The sequence below is a fragment of the Hibiscus syriacus genome, unplaced genomic scaffold (assembly GCF_006381635.1).
Source record: "Hibiscus syriacus cultivar Baekdansim isolate YM2019G1 unplaced genomic scaffold, ASM638163v2 tig00116964_pilon, whole genome shotgun sequence".
Lineage (NCBI taxonomy): Eukaryota > Viridiplantae > Streptophyta > Magnoliopsida > Malvales > Malvaceae > Hibiscus > Hibiscus syriacus.
Window position 1 is genome coordinate 178,211 of NW_024063489.1, and position 26,081 is coordinate 204,291.

General features: G+C 36.4%; 2 protein-coding genes across 2 annotated transcripts; both read right to left on the minus strand.

The window, feature by feature from the left end:
- Positions 1–3,175: 3,175 nt before the first annotated feature.
- LOC120190904 (protein NRT1/ PTR FAMILY 4.5-like) lies at positions 3,176–6,590 on the minus strand. The gene is made up of 7 exons (XM_039193936.1): positions 6,522–6,590; positions 6,370–6,423; positions 6,260–6,320; positions 5,973–6,190; positions 4,335–4,769; positions 4,118–4,245; positions 3,176–4,034 (listed from the first exon to the last, which is right to left on the minus strand). Exons 1-7 carry the CDS (start codon positions 6,588–6,590, stop codon positions 3,176–3,178), a joined length of 1,824 nt encoding a protein of 607 aa, XP_039049867.1.
- Positions 6,591–10,586: 3,996 nt separating this feature from the next.
- On the minus strand, positions 10,587–13,743 carry LOC120190905 (protein NRT1/ PTR FAMILY 4.5-like). Its single transcript, XM_039193937.1, has 5 exons — positions 13,726–13,743; positions 13,402–13,619; positions 11,749–12,195; positions 11,546–11,670; positions 10,587–11,469 (listed from the first exon to the last, which is right to left on the minus strand). Exons 2-5 carry the CDS (start codon positions 13,615–13,617, stop codon positions 10,587–10,589), a joined length of 1,671 nt encoding a protein of 556 aa, XP_039049868.1. The 5' UTR covers positions 13,618–13,619; positions 13,726–13,743.
- Between the last annotated feature and the right edge of the window lie 12,338 nt (positions 13,744–26,081).

Below are 26,081 nucleotides of genomic sequence, written 5' to 3' on the forward strand. Positions count from 1 at the left end.
GTTTCGATTTTCATTTCGCATTGCGATAGCCATTTCCGCGTTGCGATAGTCATTTTCGTGTTGCGAAAGTAAACTATTCTTCTTCTACAAATTGAAACTTGAATGGATTGCATTACTTCAACCAAAAGACAAAAACAAAACCAAAAACAAATACTAACAAAAACAGTTTAGCGGTATTGGCAGCAACCGAATGAATTACGAGTATGAAAAATCTTAAACTTACCTCGTTGCGTAGAGTATGAACCTCATTCTGCAACGATGCTACCATCTCACGTAGAGCGGCTATCTCACCGCGTAATGTAGACACCTCAACACGCCATGCACCATCGTCTTTGTGTAAAGTACCGACCTCCTCACGCAAGGCATTGACCTCATCACGTAACTCCCCTAACTCATCCCGTTGAGGTGGAGGTGGAGAACAGGGAGATAAACGTCGTGGCATCTTTGCCGGTCGCCTATCTTGCGGTGATGGTGGAGAAGAGGCTCGATGATGTGACAGAATAGGTGATGGCTGTCGTTGTGGAGGTGTATAGCCGGGTCGATCAGATGATGGCTCTGGGTGAGGTGATAGCTCTGGGCGAGGTGATGGCTCCCGAAGTGGAGGCTGCTCATCAACCGTTCCATCAAAAAAACGCTTACTAGCTTGCCACCAATCAGTGGCAAGCTCAGCTTCCGTGGGTGTCAGCCTCTGTAGAGGAGTGTTGGCCTCCTAACAATATAAAAGCTCAAACAAAGTTAAACGTGTACTAGTAATAACTTGTTTATAAACATATGGTAGTATTTATGTTAACTTACATTATTTATTGTCGTATACCGTAGTAAATCTTCCCATTGCAAGGTCCGTTTCCTCTTCCAGGAAATAGCCCTGGGAATATCATTTGAAGTTTTTATTGCATATGTCTTCATGGCGGGAAAGGCCTCAAATATCCAAATCTACAAACAATATAATAACAAACATTAGTAATTGTTAAATAATTACTTATAATTTTGGAAACATCATATAAAAATTCTTACCTTAAAGGCCTAAATAAAGCCTGTAAAAGTGTATTTGGTACCATCGCCATGCAAACTTTTTCGATCATCCAAGGCAGACGATAACTTATTCCATGTAGCTTTCCATAAATACGAGCCCCACGGAAACAGGTTCCACGCATTTAGGTCTTCTACCAATTTGATTAGATCATTTGGAATAAGTTGTCTGGCCTCTCTGCCTAAAAAGCCGGTATGCAAAAGAATTAGAAGGCATACTCGGACAACGTCGACGTCATCCATCCGAGTAAAACCATCTTTATTATTCAAAAATCTTGTCAGGTCTTCTACGTGTAGACTCGGCCTCTCCAGCTCAGGAAAAACCCGGGATATCCATGATGGGCGGGTAATGTGTCTAGTGTACCGACCTACATCATCGTGTCCGAAGCGTAGACCGGTGATTAAGCAAAACTCCTCCCGCCCAAAACACGTATACGCCGGTGGAAAATCAAACCATATCTCTTCATCACGACGTTGTATAGTCTCTGGTAGATCGCTAGTCATGGTTTGAAGAAACAGGTGTGTCAACATCGCATCTCCACCGGGATGTTGTACTTTCAGCCATGGCCCGAAGCATGTATCCTCAAACATTTTTCTTTGTGCATGTGAAAGCTTCGACGCAATTGTTTTGGCCAGGCTGACTTTATTTCTCAAGGTCAATTGAGCCGAATAAAAGTTCTACAAAAACAATAAACATACTAAATTAGATATACCAAAAACTACACTGTGAAGATATACCAAAAACAATAATAAACATAAATAGTAGTAGTTTATTCTTCAAACTTAAATATGCAACACTGTGAATTTCGTATTTGTCTTTGTTTTTTGGTTGAAGTAATGCAATTCATTCAAGTTTCAATTTGCAGAAGAAGAATAGTTTCTGAAAATGAAAATCGCAACACGAAAATGACTATCGCAACGAGAGAATCGCAACGCGAAACTAAAATCGCGTTGCGATTTGCATTTCGTGTTGCGATTCTTGGTTGATTTAATAAGCAATCTAAGTGAAATGGTTAATCTATTATTGAAATTACCAGTAAACTTATCATCAATTTCAATATGAAAAACCTAATAATAATGCAAAAATTTCAAAAAGAAAATAATTAAAAAAATTAACCCTCGTTGGTTGATTTGGTTGATTTTCCATTTCTGATTGTGAGGGTGGCTCTGAGAGATGGAGATAGACGGATTTCGCCGGAGATGGGGACGGATTTCGTCAGAGATGGGTGAGAGAGTGAGAGATGGAGATGGGACTGAGTTGTGATTTTAGGTTTTAGGTTATGAGTTGCGATTACGGGATATACTGTGGACAGTTCAGTGTTCCAATATATTAATATTCATGTTTGGAATTTAAAAATAAAATACTTGGCCAGGATACTAATGGCGCTTTGAAAATCGCATTGCGATTATGTATTATCGTGTTGCGAAAGTCAGTATCGCGTTGCGAAAGTAAGTATCTCGTTGCGATTTTGTATTATCGCATTGCGATAGTCAGTATCGCATTGCGATTTTCCCAATTCGCGTTGCGATTTACTTATTCGCATTGCGATTTTCCCAATTCGCGTTGCGATTTACTTATTCGCATTGCGAATTGGGAAAATCGCAACGACACTGTAGACCATCGCAACGCGATTTTCAACTATCGCATTGCGAAAATGCAACGCGAATTTGCGATAATGGAGATCGCGTTGCGAATTAGCAATCGCATTGCGATTTTGTTGGTCATTTTGGCAAATCCGGAAAAAGTTGGTTAAAATCGTATATTATATGGGATTTTTGGTCACTGAGATTATTTTCTCTTAAAAAAAATCCCTCTTTTATATTTATTACTATTAATATTTATTATTATATTATTTTTCTTTATTTTCTTTATTTTATTTTAATATATCTTTTCAACTTCATCTGGAATTCTATCTTTTTCTAAAATCAAGAAAGAGTTTTATTAAATCAGAAACACCACAGTCCCTGTGGATCGACCCTACTTCTCTATACTACATTTTCATTTTTATTTATTAAGAAGCCATGAATTATTTTGATAGCAAAACGACGGTTATCAATAATAATGATGATTTTATTCATGTGAGTATATCACTTATTATTACATCAATATATTATAAGTTATAATCTTTAAGCTGCCTATAAGTCCTTAATCAGCATAACCATGGAGAGAATTTTCTTCTTGCTTCCTTTCCTCCACTTTCTTATATTTGTACCAAGAGGCACACATCAAAAAAATGAGAAAGTTAAGAGTACTCAACGCTGATAATAACCAGTAGAAATAGTTTAACTTATCTCTGTTGAGGTTGTTTGAAGCCAACCAACCTCCGCTGGCCTTGTTCACCACCTCCACCACCACTGAGCTCATAAAACTGCCAATTGCTAGTGAAAACCAGAGGAGCGCTGTGCTCGTACCTTTCATACCAGCTGAGCTCTCCGCATGGTAGAAGTGCAGCAGCCCCACCAATGTGAATATATCAGCCAACCCAAATACGACGTATTGGAATTCAAGCCAAAACACACTCATAGGCAGAGGCTCGTTAGAATCCACCATGTCGTGCTTATATGCCACAGATTTACGCCTGGTTTCAATGACTCCAGAGATTGCCATGGAAATGGTTGAGAGCACCAATCCCACTCCAACTCGCTGAAGATGCCGGATTCCTGTTGGAATTCCTGTTGTTCTTCGGGCAAGTGGAACGAAAATGCGGTCATAAATTGCAAAGAAAATCAAGTTGAATATCAGGGGAATGACAGGAAGGGAGGGAGCAGGGATTTTAAAACCAAATATATGAGTGTTCAGGGTCATGCTTTGTTGTACGGAAAATGTTTGGAGTTGAGCCAAACAAGTACTTAAAAAAATTGTGCTAAGTACGATTGGGAGCATGCGAAGTAAAATCTTGGTTTCTTCTACTTGGGTCACTGTACAAAGCTTCCAGGGTCCTGGAGTCGATGATGCTGATGCACCCCAAGAGGGCTCATCATGAACTGCTGCTCGATCCAAGAATCTGCGGATTTGTTGATATATTCACGTTAGGTCTAGTTCACCCAAAAAAAAAAACTAATAATTTTTAAAAACGAAACCTTGTACCTAAACTGACTGGTTCTCTGAATAATCTCATTTGACTCCACCACTGTTCCTTTGTCATAAATCTCATGTAGTTCATCTTCCTTCCTTGGTATTGTAAGGTGTCGGTTGCGGATGGCTGCAACAAGTACCTTGAAACAGGAATATGGAGACCATGATTCTTGAACTCGCCTCATTTTCACATGGAAATGAAAAATAAAAATTTTACTAAAAGACTTACCTGTAGGATTCGAATAACAGGACTTCCTTTGGGTGAATTATCCCTATAAAATGGCTTGCCAATGCAGAGAAACAGAATTTCAAGCAAGGCTAATACAGTGCAGGCTCCAAATGCCCAATCCCAACCTTTGTTAGAACTTACCCACACTACAAAAGTGACCCCAGCTAAAGATCCAACTGTCATACTAAACATGAACCAGTGGAAAAAGCTTGAAAGTTGAATTGCCTCTTTCGGGTCCTTGCTGTCGAACTGGTCAGCTCCCAACAATGGCAAAGCCGCCTTAATTCCACCGGTTCCAAGCGCCACCAGGCATAGACCAATGTAAAGAATTGCTGCCTCGCCTGTACTCGCAGGCTCGCATTGCTTTGAATTATCCATGCAAGGAGTTGGCCTCAGTTGGTCGAAGTGTGCTTGTACTGTCAGCAGGACATATCCCTTCAAATTTGTAAGCATCTGGTCAAGTCTCATTCGATAAGATGATTTTAATTATTTAATCAAGATGAACTACTATCTATTTTTTTCTAAACAAACCATGGCTTTAGTTCGTTACTGATCATACACATAGACACACATACATACATCCAAGTCACTCATTAATTTAGTTATAGATAGATCAACTTTTTTAAAAAAATTAAAAATTTCGTTAATTAAAATATTACTTTAAAGAAGTTACTTTGTCATTAAAATTGAAAAAGTGTTCTTTTTATCTAATATTATAATAGTTTTAGTCTTTGAACTTATACGTTGTTTGGTTCTAATTTAAAATAATTCAATATATTTAATATTTTATATATAAAAAATCATTAATTTAATTCTTTTTTATGATTTTGTCAAACCATGTGAGTCCATCATATCAAAGATGCAGTTGGGTAATTGTAATCTACCATAAAATAACAAGAAGTTATTGTTATACTGTTGTTATATCAAGAAAGTAATAGAAAATTAATATAACATATTAAGGAGAAAAACAAGGAATTTAGATAACATTTCGAAATATTATGACTAAATTAATATCATGTCTCATCATTATTTTGTCTAATATTTAACAAATGATTTATTTGTAATAATATTTTAATTGAACGTCTAAACTATAACTTAAAAATCGACTCATTTATAATCGAACTAATAATTGAATGACTTAAGATGTATTTTTCCATTAAACAAATTAAAACCCTATTTATTGTTCTCTTTTAACAACTGTATTGTTTGGCATTTAACAACTACTTTTAATATATAATTTATTTATTGTTTGAAACTTTTGACCAGGATAAATGATAAATAACTATTTCACATCGTATAAAACAAATGGATAGTAAATATTTCAGCATTCTAAAATTTTTCAATCATCTAATAATTAAAACTCAAATATCTTTGTAATTTTTGAAGCTCAAATTTGAGACTTATAAGAATAACAACTATCACTTAAACCACTGAAATAGTTTGGTTCATATAGGAGCTCAGTGTTTTAAGTTCAATATCAAGTGTATAATGCATTGATGATATGATTTGTGAAAATTGTTTTGTTATATGAGAAAACAGAAAGAAAAGGGGGGAGGGATAATTTTGTATTTTTATAATTATTAATGGGCTGATTCCTCTGATCTCCATGTATGAAATTAACGATGATAGATAACGTACCAGCAATTCCAGGAATCCAAAAAGGACACAGTTGGTGAATCTCGTCAAACATGTATCAGCAAGGACTCCTCCTAAGAGTGCAAGAGTGAATGTTATTCCCATGAAGTTTGTAAGCGTGTTTGCAGATTTCGTCAAGCTGAAGTTCATATACCCTATAAAATAGGTCACCATGCTCACTGCATTTGCTGTAAACGCCGTGCTCTCCAGCCCTTCCGTCGCTGCATATATGAATCAATTAATTAACATCACATAAACAAATCATTTCAGCAAGGGTTAGGGTTAATTACCATAGACGAAAAGTGCAGCTTTAATCCCTCCTACCCTTTTGTCTTGCTTCAGTAATAGTGCCTGTTTGCAGTGTAACAAGAAACTGGTTAATAACAAAAAATATGATAACCGAACGATCACAAAAATGGTGGCGGCGGTGAACTGGTGGCTGCTTCTCCAGCACCTTCCATTCATGAAGAAAGAGAGAGTGGCTAATTAAACAACGTATCCCTGTCGATAGTTTTGAAAAGCATGTTGAAATTTAAGTCGGGAAACATTTACCATTTCGTTGAGAGAGCTTGTTTTCTTCGTTTTCTTTCTTCGTTTGAGGATGCAAGAAGATAGAGGCATAAAGAGAACGTTGGTTGTCGGTCAGTGACTGCTGGGATACAGTTACACATCAAACCCGATGAATTTATTTATATATGCATGCACATTTATCCAGCTTTTCTTTCTGTCTCGTGTGAACAAACTCTATCATTAAATAATTGAATTTGAACTAGTTAATTTAAAAATCCAACTTGCTTCGAACCTTCAACCCCAGACTATACATCCATTGCTTGCTTGACAACAATCATCTATTTTTAAGTAATTTCTGCTATGACTATTTGAACCATAAAACTTTACTAAATAACTTAACAATAACGTTATTGTTTTCTTTGTTCCTTTTTTGACTATTCATAAGAAATTCTATACTATAGATTGTTTATTTGGTTATTATTTTATCTTTAATTTGCTCCTTAGTTGTTGGTTTTGTGACTGATTTGTTGGTTTTGATTCATTGTTTGTGCAAAACATTAGATTTTGGAAATTGCACTAAAATAACATAATTGTGCAGTTTTTTTATTTTCGGAATCAATGTTGGATTAGTGGGCATGACTCTGGGTATGACACATCTGACATGGCGTTGAGTCAACAACTTCTAGAAGGTCGAACAGATTAACCACGTTTTTTAAATTCGAATTCAATATTATCTTTTTTTTAGGATTTTAGTTTGAATTTTTTTCAAGAATTATCTTTAGGAATTATCTCTTATTTTTAGGAATTATCTTTTCATTATTTTTAGGGATTTAGAAAGCTATAAATACCCACTCAGATAAAGCTTCAAAAAACATTCAAATTTCATTCTTCTTCTTTGCTTTGGTTTTATAAAAGTTATTTTTTTCTTTCTTTATTTTCAAAGTTTTTATTTTTATTTTCAACATGCTAAGTATGATTGTCATATTTAGCTAATTTCTCCATAAGCTAAGGGCTGAAGCGATGACTCAATTATGATTGTGAGGATTGAAACAGGTAAAATACCTTCGGGTAATTTTCTCAATTTTTTGGAGAATAGGATTGGCAATCGGTCTTTACTTTAAAATCAAAACGCTTTTAAATTAAAAAGAGCTCATTGTTTTGTATGTTGTTTTAGTTTAAAGTTAGGAGGAAGAATCGGCTGGTAACAAGTTCGACTTCCTGTGAACACACTTAACGGTGGTCCGCTAAGAAAAATTGAAATCAGACTCGATTCTCATTGAGACAACATAGTCTGAGTCATGTTTTTCTAAATCTTTAAAACTAAGTTGATGTTGACGACGATAGTCGTAGTTAGTCCACGTAAGGACTAAAATTCAAAGATAGTTTTTGGATTATCTGTTTACAAGAGAGAGAAATCAGTTACAGGGGTTGAGCCCTATTGATTATAAACGACGTATATCCGAAGAGAAAATCTATTTTGATGATCAGTTGAAATTGAGGCAAAGCTAAAGTCTGAGGATGTTTTCACCATAAGTTTTCTTTATATAAATTTATTTTTAATTAATTAATTTATTTATTTTATCATCATCTCATATTTTAAACAACTTAAAATTCTCTCCTTTTTAGTATCATATTTTATCCAAATCTCTCTCTTATCTCATCTTTATCCAGATCCAAAATTAGAAAGTCACAACTTCATAAACTCTAAAGTTCCTATAGATCGACCTTGCTTCTTCTTACTATTTTCTTTCCTTTTATATATTTATTTTTGAAGGAAAATTGAGAAAAATATCCGAAGGTATTTTAGGTGTTTTTCAATCCTCACAATCAGAATTGAGTCATCGCTAGGAAAGAGAATTTTTATAAAACCCAAAGCAAAGAAGAAGAATGAAATCTTAATATGTTTTCAAGCTTACTCTGAGGATGTATTTATAGCTTTCTAAATCTCTAAAAATAATGAAAAGATATTTCCTGAAAACAAGAGATAATTCCTAAAGATAATTTTTGAAAATATTCAAACTAAAATCCTAAAAAAAGATAATATTGAATTCGAATTTAAAAACGTGGTTGATCCATTGATCCTTCTAGAAGTGCTGATTAAACCTTCTGGAAGCTGCTGACTCGACGCCACGTCAAATGCGTCATGCCCACTAATCCAACCTTGATTCTGAAAATTAAAAAAAATAAAGAATTATTTACTTTGAGTGCAATTTTCATAATCTAATATCATGCACAAAAATAAATTAAAACAAATAAATCAACTACAAAAACCAACAACTAATGATCAAATTAAAGACAAAATAATAACTAAATAAACACCTATCATACTCTAATAAATAGTATTAATAGGACTCATCAGAATTCCATCAATCACCGACGATATTAGTGTCATTCTATAATTTTGAAGACAGAAAGATAATTTATTTCTTCTTTCTTCAATAAAAAAAAATTACAATTACCTCTTTCTTTCTAACTTGATATTAGTCGATCATATCAAAAAGAGTAGACGGTAGTCGATTGCCAACTCATTATCTTGCGCTTATCATATTTTACTTCTTTTATCATTATTTCTCCCATTATACATCAACAAATAATATTCAACAAAGTTGAAAAAAATTACTATAAGGATCTCCTTAAATTCTGATCAAAATATCTAAACTGCATAAGTTAGGTTAAAGTATTAAAGTAATTACATATCAGATCAAAGTCACATCCTTTTACCAACAACTAGTTTATTTAATGGGATGAGATATTATGTCCCTTAAACAAGATCAAAAGTTCAAATCGTGACGTTTACGAATATAACAAACTGGGTTGGGAGAGTCTCATTCGCCTCTGCAATACCCGATCTGGATTATTCGGTCAATAGATCGGATATCAGTGATTAATTCAAAAAAAAGTCATATCCATTCTTTCATACTAAGGATAATAACAGGAATTGAAAATTTAGATATACATGTAATTAACTTTTTTATAAATTTAAATATATTCTAATTAGTATTTATAGTAAGTTAAGAAAAATACAAATAATTAATCTTTAAATATTTACTATCAAATTTTATTTTAGTAAATGCAAAATTTTGTTAGATATGTATGTTTGAAAGGTAATTTTATTAATTATGATTCAAGCAATACTATTTAAATTTAATATATATAATAAACAGATTTATAAAATTATATTTAAAACATAATTTTTTTTACATATAATTGATCTGTTTTCATCCCTATTTCCTACAAGCAAGATCGGATTAGTAGATCTTAACAAGATAATCAAAAGGAAAAGAGCATCTAGTTGTACTAGGAAAAAATTTATTAATAGTTTCACTTCTCATTGTTCCTTGCTCCCAAAGTGTCAGCACTTGCCTAGTCTCAGTCTCTCATGAGTAGAATCACCTAATTTATTGACTCGATGATATTGTGGGATATTCTAATGGCCGCGGATCCGGATCAAATCCCCTCTATCCTCTTTTAAAACTATTTCTTCTGGCACTTAGCTGTGTACCTGTTCCATTTGTTAATCGTTTTTGCATTTAAATTACTACCCGTTGTTTCCGGCCGTACATTATTCTTGATCGTAAATTAAGCTACTTTTTTGAATGAATGTTAATCCTTAGTATCATCGTCTCAGCATGTGCCCTCGCTCGATTCTACCACTTCCTTGGAGAAATGTAGATGCTGAAAACCCTAGATCTAAGGATTAACATTTTTAGTAACCTATCCCTTTTAGAGTACCCATTTTCGTGGAGATCACATAATTCTATTAGGGAATAAAAATAGTTTTATAATGATAAGATAAGAAGATTGTAAGTAGACGTATTCATGTGGGGGTAAATTGACTAGATTCAAATTAAATTTAAACAATAAAAGCTATTGTTGTTGTTACTTGTTATTTATTAAATTCTTCAAGGTAAATGTTTTAAAATAAAGCCCTAGAACAATTTTTATGCTGGATCTCATGTTCTTTTGTTTGTGTTGAGCCTGGTGATAGTAACAATTTTTGCATAAACTATTGTTGTTGTTACTTCATTTTTCTTCTATTTTATTCAGTTTTTTCAAAATGTTTATCTTTAATTATCTAGGGTTTTATTTGGAAAACATAGTGAGGTTCTAAGCTGTTAACACCTCAAGTTGCTTTCCCTTGGCAGCTTCGCTACCATAATTTTCTTCTTGGTTAATGACTTCGACCGTCTTATACCTATACCAAGAAGCACAAGCCAAGTAGATAACGAAATTAAGCACGCTTACCCCTGCCAATAGCAAGTAAAAATAGTTGAGGTTGTCTCGGTTCAAATTGTTATTACCCAGCCATCCACCACTCACCTTATTCACCACCTCTACCACCGCCGAGCTCAAGAAGTAACCAAAAGCCAATGAGCACCATGAAATGGCCGTGCCCAACGACTTCATCCCTGCCGAGCTCTCTGCATAGAAGAATTCCAGCATCCCAACGAATGTGAACATATCAGCCAACCCAAATATAGCATATTGGTATCCAAGCCAAAACACACTCATTGGCAGAGGCTGAAGAGAATCCACCATGTTGTGTTCACGCGCCACTAATTTGCGTCGCGTTTCTACAATTCCAGCGACTGCCATGGATATGGCCGACAGAACCAACCCAACACCGATTCTCTGAAGATAACGAATTCCGGTCGGGATTCCTGTTATTTTCCGAGCAACCGGGACGAAAATGCGGTCATATATTGGGATAAAAATGGACATGAACACTAGGGGGATAACCGGGATGAAGGGACCAGGCATCTTAAAACTAAGGATATGAGTATCCATGGTTGTGCTTTGCTGGACGGAGAAAGTCTGGAGTTGGGCTAAACAAGTATTCATGAAAACGGTGCTGAGTATAATTGGAAGCATTCTAATTACGATCTTTGTTTCTTCAACTTGTGTTACTGTACATAGTCTCCAGGGCCCAGGACTTGTTGATGTAGATGCATCGCCAGAGGTCTGCCCAATTGCTGCTCTGTCCAGAAACCTGCACTTATGGTAAATGAGAGCAAAATTCACAACTTATTATAACAAAAGATACTAAGATCATTGTAAATGGTTACCTGAATTGATCAATTCTTGGGAGAATTTCATTGTGCACCCCTGCTTCTTTGTCACGAACTTCATGTAATTCATCCGCCACCTCGGGTAGTGGAAGCTTTCGGTTTCGGATTGCCACCAAAAATACCTAATAAAGCAGAAGAAAATTTAGTAAGTTTTTGGTTCATTTATCAAGCACATGTATACAGTTTATGATACTAATTACCTGCATAATGCGAAGGAGAGGGCTCCCTCTGGGGACATTGTCACGGTACAAAGACTTGCCCATGCTTACAAACACGATGGAAACGAAGACAGCCAACGTGCATGCACCAAAAGCCCAGTCCCAACCCTGATTTGTGCTTATCCAGACGATTAAAGTCACCCCAATTATGGCTCCAACGGTGAGACTAAGCAAGAACCAGTTGAAAAAACTTGACAATTGAGCTGATTCTTTGGGATCCTTTTCATCGAACTGGCCAGCCCCTAATGACGGCAAAGCTGCCTTAACCCCGCTAGTGCCAAATGCAACGAGGTATAGACTGGTAAAAAGGATGGCAGCCTGGCCGCTGTAGGCGGCCTCGCATTGAGTTGTTTGGCTTATTGCAAGACCTTGGCATGGGGGTGGTCGTAGTTGGTGCAAATGAGCTTGTACTGTTAAGACCGCGTATCCCTGCAGATTTACGAAGCAAACCATACCTGTCTTAGTTGTAAATTAAACTTTATTTCTTACTTTTCACCCAGGGGTGTTCAATATGTAAATTCGGTTAACAGATGGGATCGAATTATCTGAAATCTATTAACCGAGTTTTTTTTCTTTAACCGTTAATTGAATCAAACTTAATTTGGTTGGTTAACCAAAATTTATAAGTAATATATAAATAATATATATTAAATATTTATTATTTTTGGTTAATTCGATTAAAATTGAAGTTTAAACACGCCTAAAGCTAACTAATATGTAAATAATATATTAAATATTTAATAATTTCAATCAATTCGGTTAATTAATTGATTTCGAACTGAATTAACCGATAACTAAAGTTTAAAAATAATCATTAACCCTTAACAGAACGAACCTAAAATTTACCGATCGATTAATTGAAAAAAGTTCGATTCGATAGGGTAATTCGATTTTAACCGAACTATGAACACCCCTATTTTCACCTATTATTAACTTGATTTATTTTCCTTAAAATCACACAATCAATTAATTTGGTACGTAGACCATGGATTCCAAATGAATATTAAATATTGAAAATGTTTTTTTATCAAACTAACACTCAATTGATCTATTGAGATAATGCTCTAGATCCCTTAAACAAAATTAAGTGTTTGAATTTTGACGTTGTAAATATAGCAATTCAGATTGGAAAGATCAATCCCATAATAATCATTTGTAGTACTTGATCTAGATTAATTGACCAATAAATCAAATACTGATGATTTACGACAACCAATTAAAGATTGTTTGTTCTTTATTAGATTTGTAATGAAGCATTCAATTTTAGTTTTGAAATTATAATTTAATTAATAAAAAATCATATTTGTCGATAAAAAAATTAGTCAACGATATATATGAACCTTTTTATTTTCTTTGTAACACTGTTAGGCAATTAACTTTTTTTTATGGTTTTATGCATGAATTGAGACACAGGAACAAAAATAAATACTTAATTTGATGATAAAGATCGTTTTGAGTGGTGGACGTAATATTCATTTTATACTAGTTTTGTGATGCTGGAGCATGTGATGAGAGCAAAATATGTCTTGAAGCAATCTATTCCGTATGTTCAAATCACAGCCTCTCTTTGTAGTAGAATATGTAGCCAGTTGAGGAAATGGTGATGGTTATGGAGATATAGGATCATAAACTTACCAGCAATTCTATGCAGCCAAACAAGACACAAGTCTTGAACCTTGTCAAATAGGTGTCAGAGATGAACCCTCCGAAGAGTGCTACCAAAAATGAAGTCCCCGTGAAATTCGTAAGGGTGGTTGCTGATTTCGTTAGGCTGAAGTTCATGTGCCCATAAAAGTAGGTTACTAGGCTTATGGCATTTGAGATGAATGCCATATTCTCCAGTCCTTCCATGGCTGCCAAGAATTTCACAATGAATAGAAAACAAATAGGAATCAAAGACGAGCAAACTTCTAAAGCAAGGAAGGGAAGAGAAGAGATAAAACAAGATTGAATTGTTACCGTAGACAAAAAGTGTAGCCTTGGCTATGTTGGAAGTCAACAAAGGTGGGCACCGCCTGGAAATCAAAACTTTCAAATTGGATGGGCAGAAATTCAACAAAGGGGACACCGTTTGGTGCCCCAATTTTTAATTAAATTTGTAAATGAGTTAATTACTTTTTTAGCCATTGCACACTTTAAGGTATTTACAAGATTAGTCCTAAGCTTCAACTATAAATACCCTAGCTCATTTAGCTTCAAAATCATCCCAAAATCTTCTAGTTCTCTCAAGTGTGTTGTGTAAACACCTGTAATTTTTCTCTTAGTAAAAGATCTGCAGCAGCCCGGAGACGTAAGCACAATTGGCTGAACTCCGTTATCAATTTCGGGTATTATTTTTCCGCTTTTATTTCGCATTCTCACTAATCTGGTTATAGGGAAATTACTCGTACTCGGTTTATTTCCTAACAACTGGCATCAGAGTTTTTTTGGTTGTGAATTCTGTCAATTTTTTGCGAGGTTACTATTTAGGTCACTATTCATGTGAATAGTGAATTTCGTGAATAGTGAAATTCGGTCGGCGATACGAGTTTGTCGACGGAGGTGTTCTAATACACGGCGGTTCGCAGAAATTGTCAGAAACGATCCAAACGAAGCCAGATTCGAGTGGGAGCGATGGCAGCAGACGAAGGGAAGGTGAAAATTGAAAAGTTCGATGGTGCGGACTTTGGATTTTGGAAGATGCAAATTGAAGATTTTCTGTACCAGAAAAATCTATATCAACCCCTCTCAGGAAAACAACCAGAGGGCATGAAGAATGAAGATTGTGCTCTTCTCGACAGATAAGCCCTCGGAGTTATCCGACTGACGTTATCCCGCAATGTTGCTTTCAACATAGCAAAGGAAAAGACCACGGTGGGTCTTATGGCTGCTCTCTCCAGTATGTATGAGAAGCCATCGGCCTCAAACAAAGTTCATTTGATGAGGCGATTATTCAATTTGCGGATGGTGGAAGGGGCATCGGTGGCACAACACCTAAATGAACTCAACACAATCACAACCCAGTTGAGTTCAGTGGAAATTGAGTTCGATGATGAAGTTCGAGCTTTAATTCTCTTATCATCTCTACCAGACAGTTGGAATGCTACTGTTACAGTAATCAGCAGCTCGTCGGGGAACAGCAAATTGAAATTCGACGATGTTCGGGATCTGGTATTGAGCAAAGAAATTCGACGGAGAGAATCGGGTGAAGCATCAACCTCCTCAGCCTTGCACACGGAGTCTAGAGGGAGAACTTCAGAAAGAAATTCAAATCGTGGCAGATCGAAATCCAGATGGGGAAAATCAAGAACAGGAAATAAAGATTTTACCTGTTATAATTGCGGCAAGAAGGGTCACTTCAAAAGTGATTACCGAGCACCGAAGAAAAATACCGGCGCACAGGAATCTGCCAACATGACAGAGGAGACAGGTGATGCCATGATTCTAAGCGTCAACAGTCCGATTGAATCATGGATCTTGGATTCAGGGGCATCTTTCCACTCCACCCCATGCCAAGAAATCATGGAGAACTATATCAGTGGTGATTTTGGGAAGGTTCATCTTGCTGATGATGAAACCTTGAAGATCGTCGGAAAAGGAGACATCCGACTAAAGCTGCCAAACCAGACCACCTGGAAGCTGACAGGAGTGAGACATATTCCTGGCCTCAAAAGAAATCTGATTTCTGTTGGACAGCTTGATGGAGAAGGTTATAGTACAACCTTTTCAGGTTGTGAATGGAAGATTACCAAATGAGCACTCGTCATTGCTCGTGGTAAGAAGACTGGTACTCTCTATGTAACCTCGAATTTAGAGAATATCATTGCAGTAGCAGATGCTGACGGAAAATCAAACCTATGGCACCAAAGGCTTGGTCATATGAGCGAGAAAGGGATGAAGATACTTTTGTCAAAATGGAAACTGCCGGATCTAAAGAATGTAGATGTCGGACTATGCGAGGATTGCATCTTTGGTAAACAAAAGAAAGTCAGCTTCACAAAGATTGGCAAGACTCCCAAGGCAGAAAGGTTAGAATTGGTTCATACTGATGTATGGGGACCATCCCAGTTCCATCTCTTGCAGGCTCACTATATTATGTCACCTTCATCGATGATTCAACAAGGAAGGTGTGGGTTTATTTTCTGAAGAAGAAATCAGAAGTCTTTGATACCTTCAGAAAATAGAAGGCCATGGTGGAAAATGAGACTGGTTTGAAAGTCAAGCGGTTGAGGTCTGACAATGGAGGAGAGTACAGAGACAGTAGATTCAGAGATTTCTGCGCAAATAATGGGATCAAGATGGAGACAACAGTTCCCATAACACCGCAGTAGAATGGCGTAGCAGAGCGTATGAACAGAACTCTGAATGAATGTGCCAGAAGCATGAGGATACATGCCGGATTGCCCAAATCTCTATGGGCTGAAGCTATCAACACTGCAGCTTACCTGATCAACCGTGGGCCCTCAGTTCCTTTGGATGGCGGAATACCAGAGGAAGCTTGGAGCAAAAAAGAAATAAACCTTTCACACTTAAGAGTGTTTGGTTGTATTTCTTATGTACACATAAACTCTGCTGAAAGAAGTAAACTTGATGCTAAGTCCAACAAATGCGTCTTTGTTGGTTACAGTGGTGATGAGTTCGGTTACCGGTTTTGGGACTACGAAAATCAAAAGATCATCAGAAGCAGAGACGTCATTTTCAATGAAAATGTGATGTACAAAGACAGGTCAACCGCAAAATCAAGTAATACCGAAGCTGAAACAAAGGAATTTGCTGAGTTCGAGGAGATTTCTGGAAATGATGTTCAGATCAGTCCTGAAGCAGTTCAAGAGGAAGAACCAGGCACACCAAAACTGAGACGCTCCTCCAGAATTCCTAAACCAACCCAACGGTATTCGCCTTCTTTGCACTACTTGTTGCTGACTGATAATGGTGAACCAGAGTGCTATGATGAAGCGATGCAGGTGGATGATTCAGTCAAGTGGGAGTCTCCCATGAAAGATGAGATGGACTTGCTTATGTCAAATCAGACGTGGGAATTAGCTGAATTACCACCAGGCAAGAAAGCGCTCCATAACAAGTGGATTTACAGGATCAAAGAAGAGCACGATGGGAGAAAACGCTACAAAGCAAGATTGGTTGTCAAAGGCTTTCAGCAAAAAGAAGGTATTGACTACAATGAAATTTTCTCTCCAGTCGTAAAACTGTCTAAAATCAGACTGGTGTTGAAAATTGTAGCTGCAGAGAATTTACATCTTGAGCAGTTAGATGTAAAGACAGCTTTCCTTCATGGTGATTTGGAGGAAGAAATCTATATGAGGCAGCCAGAAGACTTCATAGAGGCAGGCAAGAAAAACCTGGTATGTAGGTTGAAGAAGAGCTTGTATGGTTTAAAATAAGCTCCTAGACAGTGGTACAAGAAGTTCGACAGTTTCATGAGTAGCAATGGTTTTACCAGATGCCAAGCAGATCATTGTTGCTACATCAAGAGGTTCGACAATAGCTTCATTATTTTATTGTTGTACGTTGATGACATGCTCGTTGCAGGATCAAACATGCAAGAGATTATACACTTGAAGCAAAAATTGTCGAAGCAATTTGCTATGAAGGATCTGGGAGCTGCAAAGCAGATTCTTGGGATGAGGATCAAGAGAGACACAAAGTCGGGGACTTTGATGTTATCACAGGCTGAGTACATCAACAAAGTACTCTCCAGGTTCAACATGCAAGATGCTAAACCAGTAAGTACACCTTTAGGTGTTCATTTCAGACTCTTCAAAGACCAATCACCAAAGACGGAGGAAGAACGTGCACACATGGTGAAGGTGTCGTATGCCTCTGCAATTGGAAGTCTGATGTATGCCATGGTTTGTACCAGACCAGATATTGCTCATGCAGTGGGAGCTGTTAGCAGGTACATGAATAATCCAGGCAAAATACACTGGGAAGCTGTCAAATGGATCCTCAGATATCTGCGGGGTACTACAAACAAAGCACTTTATTTCAAATGTGGAGATACGATACTGACAGGCTATGTAGATGCTGACTTAGCCGGAAATGTTGACATCAGAAGGAGCACTACAGGGTATGTCTATACTCTAGGAGGTACTGCAGTTAGTTGGGTTTCTCAACTACAGAAGATAGTTGCTCTCTCCACAACTGAAGCAGAATATGTCGTTGTTACGGAAGCCAGCAAGGAGATGGTTTGGCTCCAAAGTTTCTTGGAAGAGTTAGGCAAGAAACAAGAAAACAATGTTTTGTATTACGACAGTCAAAGTGCTATCCATCTAGCAAAGAATCCGTCTTTTCATTCCAGAACGAAGCATATACAATTGAGATATCATTTTATTCGGTCGCTTCTGGAAGATGGGATTTTGAAACTTGAAAAGATTAGTGGAGCTCAAAATCCGGCAAACATGTTGACAAAGACGGTGACCACGGAAAAACTGAAGCTGTGTTCAACTTCAGTTGGCATGCTAGAGTAACAGGACTAGAAAAGCTGCTGCATTGATCAAGGTGTGAAGACAGATTAAAATCAGTCTTCAAGTGGGAGATTATTGGAAGTCAACAAAGGTGGGCACCGCCTGGAAATCAAAACTTTCAAATTGGGTGGGCAGAAATTCAACAAAGGGGGGCACCTTTTGGTGCCCCAATTTTTAATTAAATTTGTAAATGGGTTAATTACTTTTTTAGCCATTGCACACTTTAGGGTATTTACAAGATTAGTCCTAAGCTTCAACTATAAATACCCTAGCTCATTTAGCTTCAAAATCATCCCAAAATCTTCTAGTTCTCTCTCAAGTGTGTTGTGTAAACACCTGTAAATTTTCTCTTAGTAAAAGATCTGCAGCAGCCCGGAGACGTAAGCACAATTGGCTGAACTCCGTTATTAATTTCGGGTATTATTTTTCCGCTTTTATTTCGCATTCTCACTAATCTGGTTATAGGGAAATTACTCGTACTCGGTTTATTTCCTAACAGGCTCCTCCGAGTTTCATTTCTTGCTTGGCTTGGCCATTGAAATCCCTGAAAATACCCTGTAAAACAACATACAGGAGACTAATTATCCTGAATAGAGCACATGAAAAACTTTTAAGCAAAGATAATTGGCCAGACCAGCTTACCATTTTTGTTGATCAAAGATTGTGAAGAGAAGGCTACTTCTTAGTGATGGAATCAGTTGGTTTGGATTGTGTATATATAGAGGAAGATTATATGAAGCTAAAGTCTAACAATACTTAAAAAATAATGAAGGGATCATATGACTTTTAGATATTTTGAGCATCTTGTTGGTCTGATCATTTTGTTTCTTCTGTAACTTCCTTTCTCTTTCAACCACAACCAATCTTATATATGAGTATTTCTTGATTTCTTTTATTATTATTATTATTATTATTATGTTTGATTAAATGATATATTAACTGAGTGGAATCTAAAAGGGTCAGATGCCTTAATGCAGTTGGGGATTTTTTATTTTACTCATGGTGGTAGCTAGGAACTCAAAACCCCAGTGCCATTTTCATCAATTAGAGGGATTGAAAAAGGTTTAGCTCTTGTCATAATAATAGAGAATTCTGCAAATCATTGGTATTGGGTGATAATTATTTCTACAGCAATCAACAATACTGGTTTTACAGGCTGTGGACATTAATTCAAACAGACGTTAGCTACTGAAAATAATTTGATACGTTTTCATTCATTCGATTCATGACATTGTAGGAGATTGAGGCTAGCATCTTTGGATTTCATTGTCAGATCTGGAAACAAATCAGGTAGGTACAAGACACTTTGGAGTTGTCTGCAACTTTGGGTCTATTAAAAATTCAGGCCATTACATATACATGCATGTTGGGTTTAGTAAATTGCCAAGCATTTCTTGTCTCGATAAAAAGGAAACAGGGGTCATAGTCCTACTGTTTCACCAAACGAGATTCTTGTTGTTCCAGGGAAATACAAAGCATTTGCGTCATGCAATGATGTTTTAAATAGAAAATGTCACTATTTCAAGCAGAATTCAATGAACGAGGATAATCAATTTTATTTGTGATGGACAGCAAATACTGTTGCAGAAGACGACTATCGAATATAGTAAAATCACAACTGATAATTTGAGAAAATAAAAATAAAGATAAAAGAGACACAAAATTTACGTGAAAAACCCCTAAATAATATAGGGTAAAAACCACGGGAAACGGTAGAAGAATTTCACTATGAGAAAATATGAATTATAACCTCTCTCGATCTACCAAGGAGAAAACAATGATAATTCTCTCTTGATAAAAAGGAGAAAACAACTCTCAAGAAATTCTCTAAATTCTCTAGTATTGGAAGTAAGCTATAATGCTTTGGGATGGTTTTGAAGCTAAATGAGCTAGGGTATTTATAGTTGAAGCTTAAGGACTAATCTTATAAATACCCTAAAAGTAAAGTGACTAAATTGGGCATTTTACCCTTTCACATTTTCAACAAAAATCTGCAGCCCAACCATCCAAATTTGACTAATTAATTCGGTGCATTTAATATGCACACTTTCCACCGAAAGTTTTGAAAGCAATTGTAAAAGTGCTTACTTTTCAACAATCTTTCACTTGAAGATTAGATTGGAACAATCATATCTTCACACCATTCTTTCTACCTTTTACCTTCATGTTATTTACGTCTCTGACAGGCCACAGGAGGATCGACACCAAGTAAATTTATCGGTATTGATCGCCTTCGTCATGAAATCTGCTATGTTGTTTTTGGTATGGATATTTTGCATATCTATCGTCCCTTCTTCCACCTTTTCACGAATGAAATGGTATTGAACTCGTATGTGCTTTGTCCTTGAATGAAATGTTGGATTCCTTGCTAGAAGCAAGGCGCTTTTACTGTCACAAAACAGAGAGACATACTCTTGATTGTGCCCAAGCTCCTCCAATAGCATCTTCAACCAAATTGCTTTTTTACTGTCTTGTGTAGCTGCTACATATTCTGCTTCTGTTGTTGACGTAGACACAACTAACTGCAATTTTGAAACCCAGCTTACAGCTCCACCATCAATTTTGAACACGTATCATGTAGTAGATTTGCTTTTATCCAAATTCCCTGCATAATCAGAATCTACATACCAATTGATTAGTAAGTTTGATCCTCTATAATATAATGCAATATTTGAGGTTCCTTTGATATATCTTAGGATCCTCTTTACTGTATTCCAATGCTCTTTGCCTGGATTTGTCATATATCGACTAACCACTCTCACTACTTATGCAATGTCTGGTCTTGTGCATATCATAGCGAACATTAAACTTCCTACTGATGATGCATACGACACTCGAGACATCTCCATCCTCTCATCTTCCCTGCTAGGACTCATACTGGAGGATAATTTGAAGTTAATAGGAAGAGGGGTAGAAATTGGCTTATAATCTTGCATGTTGAATCGTGACAAGATCTTCTTCAAGTAATTATTTTGTGAAAGCCAAATCTTCCTATTACTTCTGTCTCGGTGTACTTGCAATCTTAGAATCTTGTTTGTTGATCCCAAGTCCTTCATTTCAAATTCCCTAGCCAGTTGTGCCTTCAATTATTCAATATGATCTTTGTTAGGTCCTGCAACCAACATGTCATCCACATACAACAACAATATAACAAAATTGTTATCACCAGACCTCTTGAAATAAGCACAAGGGTCTGCATTAAGTTTGTTGTATCCAATGCACATAATGAAGGAATCAAATCTCTTATACCAACACATCGGCGCATGCTTTAGACCGTACAGAGATTTGTTCAACCTGCAAACCAAGTTCTTATTTTCTTTTTCTTCAAAACCTTCAGGCTGGAGCATATAAATCTCTTTTTCAAGATTTCCATGAAGAAAATTTGTTTTAACATCTAGCTGCTCTAGATGTAAGTTCAATGTAGCACACATTGCCAAAACTACTCGAACTGTTGTTAGTCGAACCACAGGAGAAAAGATTTCATTGAAATCAATACCTTATTTTTGAGCATATCCCTTGACCACCAGTCTTGCATGATACCTCTCAACTTGATCGTCACCATTTCGCTTGATTTTGAAGACCCATTTGTTACTAATTGGCTTCCTTCCTTGTGGTAGTGGCACAAGGTCCCATGTATTATTTTTATGAAGGGCTTCAATTTCCTCTTGCATCGCCATCATCCATAGTGAAGCATTTAAGCTGTTTATTGCCTCTTGGTATGTTGATGGCTCACCGTCCTATGTTAAAAGGTAATATGCAATATTACCTTCTATAACATAATCTAAGTGCCAATTGGGACGTCTTCTCACACGATCTGATTGACGAGTTGTTGGAGCTTTAGAACTCTCTGGTTCTTGTTCATCATGTGTTGGTTCTGCTTCAGAAGAATCTCCTTGTTTAAACTCCTTTTTCACATGTATTTGTGTAGTCTCTGACTTTTCAGTGCTATAATCTTCTTCTTTTCTTTGTAGCTTATCTTTTACAAAGATAACATCCCTGTTGATGATCACTTTGCGGGCAGTGGGATCCCACAAGTGATACCCCTTTACACCATCAACATACCCCAAGAATTTGCATTTCCTGGATTTTGGATCCAGCTTTGAAATTTCTTGGGAGTTGTAAATCACGTATACAATACTTCTAAATACATGGAGGTTTGAATAATCAGTTGGTTTACCAGTCCACATCTCCATTGGTGTCTTCAGCTTTATTGCAGTTGATGGAGCTTGATTCACCAACTAACATGCGGTATTGACTGCTTCTGCCCAGAATGATTTTTCTAGGTGTGCATCCCTCAACATTGCTATTGTTCTTTCTAACAAGGTTCTGATCATCCGCTATGCCGCTCCATTTTGTTGAGGAGTGTTTGCCACTGTGAACTGACTTTTGATGCCTTCTTTCCTGAAAAAGTCATCAAATTATTCGCTTGTGTATTCTCTTCCATTATCTATTCTGAAACACTTGATCTTATTTTTTAGAATCAAGTTCCACGCGCGCTTTGAAAATTTTGAAAGTGGAAAACACATCTGACTTCTTCTTAATAGGGTACACCCAACATCTCCTGGGGTAGTCATCAATAAATGAGACAAAATATTTTTCTCCACCTAGGGATGTAACTGGTGCTTGCCATACATCAAAATGAACCAATTTTAGAACATTTTTGCCTCTAGAATTTGACGTGTTGAATTTCAACCGGTGCTGCTTACTTGTTATGCAATGCTTACACAAAGTAAGTGATACATTCCTTAAGCCTAGAAGTAGTTTTTGTTCCACAAGGACTTTCATTCCTTGTTCTGACATGTGTCCAAGTTTCTGATGCCATAGCATTGCCGAATCTGAACTACATGAGGCAACAGAGGCTTCTGCTTATACCAAAGTCTCTCCCTTCAGCATGTACAAGTTTGCAGCTATCTTTTCGCCTTTCAGCACCACAAGTGCTCCACAGAACACCTTCATGATTCCATTATGTGTTTCAATCTTGCTTGCATTATTATCCAACAATCCGTAGGATAATAAATTTTTCTTCAGGCCTTTTACGTGCTGCACATCTCGAACAATTTTAATTGTTCCATCATACATCTTCAATTTGATGGTCCCCACACCAACGATCTCTAAGGCATGATCATTGCAACTATACACAGATCCTCATGAGATAAGTTCATAATGATAGAACCATTCTCTTCTTGAGGTCATGTGATATGTTGCTTCCGAATCAATGAGTCATATATCTGCAAATCCTTTTCTTCCTTCCATGGTGGTTGACGCTTCACAGCAAAGAGCATCTCCATCATCTGAAGTGTTTGCAGTATTGTCTTGTGGATTGGAGTTTTTATTTAGACTCCAACAATTCTTCTTCAAGTGACCCTTTTTTCCACAGTTGTAACACTTTAAATTCTTCTTGCTTCTCGACTTTGATCTACCATGTTTGTGACTGCTGCTTTGGCCACGTTCTATTGATCTTCCTCTTATTGTTGTCAACGCTTCTGCTTGTTGCAGATTTACTTATATGTCTTCCTTGTTCTTGCGTCGATTTTCTTTTTGTAGAACAGCAGCTGCAACGTCATCGAAGATAGACGGGTGACATTGTTGTTTGTCAAGTTGTGATGAGTTAATCATACGAATCAGGTAGACTTTGAAGTAGAAGTTCAACACATTCTTGTTCTCCTATTGTACATCTTAAGGATGTAACCTGAGAAAATAACGTGTTCAGTGTGTTTAAGTGCTATGTCACTGAAGTAGATTCTGGCATACGGAGAGTGTACAATTTCCTCTTAAGAAAAATTTTATTGTGCAATAATGTGGCCTCATACAATTTGGTGAGATGATCTCATATCTCCTTAGTTGTCTTCTTCTCCTTGATGCTTGACAATACTTCATCTGTTAACGCTAGATGAAAGTTTGCCATAGCATTCACATCCATTTCGATCCATTTGTTGTTATCTGTGAAATCTATCGGCCTTTCACTGATAGCTGCTAGACAACCGTCTTTCCTCAGGATAACCTTCATCTTCAATTTCTACAATGAGAAATTTCTCCCATTGAATTTTTCAATATCAAATTTCGTTGTCATAGCTTCTTTTACGGATATCTTCCACTATTTCACTATCGTGAATAGTTCTCTGGAACCTTCAAAGATTGGGTAATACCTTCTTACTTTCTTATGTTGGATGATCCACCTTTTAGTGGCAACCACAAAGACAATAAGCAGATATTACACACTCAAATCTGGCTCTGATACCAATTGTTGCGGAAGACGGCTATCGAATAGAGCAAAATCACAACTGATAATTTGAGAAAATAAAAATGAAGATAAAATAGACACAAAATAAACGTGAAAAACCCCTAAATAATATAGGGTAAAAACCACGAAAAAAGGTAGAAGAATTTCACTATGAGAAAATATGAATTGCAACCTCTCTCGATCTACCAAGGAGAAAACAATGATAATTCTCTCTTGATAAAAAGGAGAAAACAACTCTCAAGAAACTCTCTAAATTCTCTAGTATTGAAAGAAAGCTAGAATGCTTTAGGATGGTTTTGAAGCTAAATGAGCTAGGGTATTTATAGTTGAAACTTAAGGACTAATCTTGTAAATACCCTAAAAGTAAAGTGACTAAATTGGGTATTTTACCCTTTCACATTTTCAACAAAAATCTGCAGCCCAACCATCCAAATTTGACTAATTAATTCGGTGTATTTAATATGCACACTTTCCACCGAAAGTTTTGAAAGTAATTGTAAAATTGCTGACTTTTCAACAAATACTTTAGGCATTCACTTCATTGTATATTGTTCTTTGTGTTGCCAATGCCAGGACAGATGTTTCCCAAAGATTGATTTTCTGAAGTCATACATATGTTCGACATTATTATGATTATGCTCAACATGATGACTACAATGATACTATAGAAACCAACATTCATTTTTTTCAAAGACATGCACTTGGCATATATATCTTTAGGGAAACATGTTTTAGGTGGATAATTGCACTCGAAATAATTCGATTCGAACTCATCCAATTACCACGTCTAACCACCAATCTCCCTTCGATGGAAAAAGGAAACAGTTCCATAAAACTACCGGTCGGCCAACTTTTAGACCAAACATATGCGAATTAATTTTCAGTCAAATAAAGCAAGTCAGCTTTGAATGGTCACTAATTTTGAGAATGACATTCCCTGAGCGGTAAAAACCATCAGCAAGCCATGTTCCCGCCAATGAGCGACCATGTTGTCGATAAAATAATGTAGAGACATTACATTAGACATCAGTGATGTACTCCGAAAGTGATGCGTGAAATAAGTGTGGGTTAAAATCGACATAAACCAAGGTCCCATTAGAAAAATTATTTCATGTACTTTTTTCAACATGTCATCAATAATTCTAACCAATTAAAAATATCCACATCAATTACAAAGATATCAATTAATTAAAATGTTGCTAAAGCTCATTTATAGACTTTCCTTTTTAATATCATTTTCCTTTGTAATAAGTATTTTTCTTTAAAAATATTCTCATAGTTATTAAATGTAGTCTCTAAACTGGAGTATTATTGTCAATAAGATAAACACAAGAATCATAGTGTTGCAACTACGGTCGAAGAAGGCCTCAAACAACTACAGAAACTCTTTCAATCTTTGCCCATTATTTATCCACATTTACATTTTTTGAGTAATCATTTTAAATCTTATATGGATTCGAGTTACAGGCTGGGAAAATGCAGAAAAAAAGGAGGCATGGTGATGTATGCTACGGTACTCATTGTAATGTGCTTTGTCATGTTGGTCCTCTTAATCCTCAAGGAGATACTCTTCTGATCCACAATCATGTCATTTTTCTCGACAATTTATAGTT

What these genes read in the sequence shown, in the direction of transcription:
- LOC120190905 (XM_039193937.1), bottom strand. Translation starts at nt 13,617, where the DNA reads ATGGAAGGACTGGAGAATATGGCATTCATCTCAAATGCCATAAGCCTA. An exon ending in TTGGCTGCATAGAATTGCTG is followed by an intron (nt 12,196 to 13,401) that starts GTAAGTTTATGA and finishes GTAAATCTGCAG; the next exon opens with GGATACGCGGTCTTAACAGT. An exon ending in CCAAGAATTGATCAATTCAG is followed by an intron (nt 11,470 to 11,545) that starts GTAACCATTTAC and finishes CCATAAGTGCAG; the next exon opens with GTTTCTGGACAGAGCAGCAA.
- LOC120190904 (XM_039193936.1), bottom strand. Translation starts at nt 6,590, where the DNA reads ATGCCTCTATCTTCTTGCATCCTCAAACGAAGAAAGAAAACGAAGAAA. An exon ending in CAAGCTCTCTCAACGAAATG is followed by an intron (nt 6,424 to 6,521) that starts GTAAATGTTTCC and finishes CATGAATGGAAG; the next exon opens with GTGCTGGAGAAGCAGCCACC. An exon ending in AGCTGCACTTTTCGTCTATG is followed by an intron (nt 6,191 to 6,259) that starts GTAATTAACCCT and finishes TCATATATGCAG; the next exon opens with CGACGGAAGGGCTGGAGAGC.